The sequence below is a fragment of the Dipodomys ordii genome, unplaced genomic scaffold, assembly GCF_000151885.1.
Source record: "Dipodomys ordii isolate 6190 unplaced genomic scaffold, Dord_2.0 Scaffold65, whole genome shotgun sequence".
NCBI classification, from domain to species: Eukaryota; Metazoa; Chordata; class Mammalia; order Rodentia; family Heteromyidae; genus Dipodomys; species Dipodomys ordii.
The window spans coordinates 7,378,235-7,378,684 of record NW_012267281.1 but is presented as its reverse complement, the minus strand read 5'-3'; the positions used below and the strand labels follow the sequence as shown (position 1 = coordinate 7,378,684).

Below are 450 nucleotides of genomic sequence, written 5' to 3'. Positions count from 1 at the left end.
CCGGGCGCCGCGCGCGTCGGGGCGTCGGTCTATGTCGCGGGCGGCGGCGGCGGCCGCGGAGGGACGATGCGCGAGTACAAGGTGGTGGTGCTGGGCTCGGGCGGCGTGGGCAAGTCCGCCCTCACCGTGCAGTTCGTGACCGGCTCCTTCATCGAGAAGTACGACCCCACCATCGAGGACTTCTACCGCAAGGAGATCGAGGTGGACTCCTCGCCGTCGGTGCTGGAGATCTTGGACACGGCGGGCACCGAGCAGTTCGCGTCCATGCGGGACCTGTACATCAAGAACGGCCAGGGCTTCATCCTGGTCTACAGCCTGGTCAACCAGCAGAGCTTCCAGGACATCAAGCCCATGCGGGACCAGATCATCCGGGTGAAGCGGTGAGTCCAGCGGGTTGGGCGGGAGGCTGGCGGGGGGGCGGGGGGAGGCGCTGCTGGGTGGGGTGAGGAG

At 68.4% G+C, this 450-nt stretch overlaps 1 protein-coding gene across 1 annotated transcript in view; it reads left to right on the top strand.

Annotated features, from left to right (window-relative positions):
* Window positions 1-23: 23 nt before the first annotated feature.
* Window positions 24-450, top strand: part of Rap2a (RAP2A, member of RAS oncogene family) — a 33,593-nt gene continuing 33,166 nt past the window's right edge. Inside the window, exon 1 of the mRNA XM_013023009.1 lies at window positions 24-380. Within this exon, the coding sequence (XP_012878463.1) occupies window positions 67-380 (314 nt within the window). The 5' untranslated portion in view covers window positions 24-66. The remainder of the gene's footprint in view (window positions 381-450) is intronic.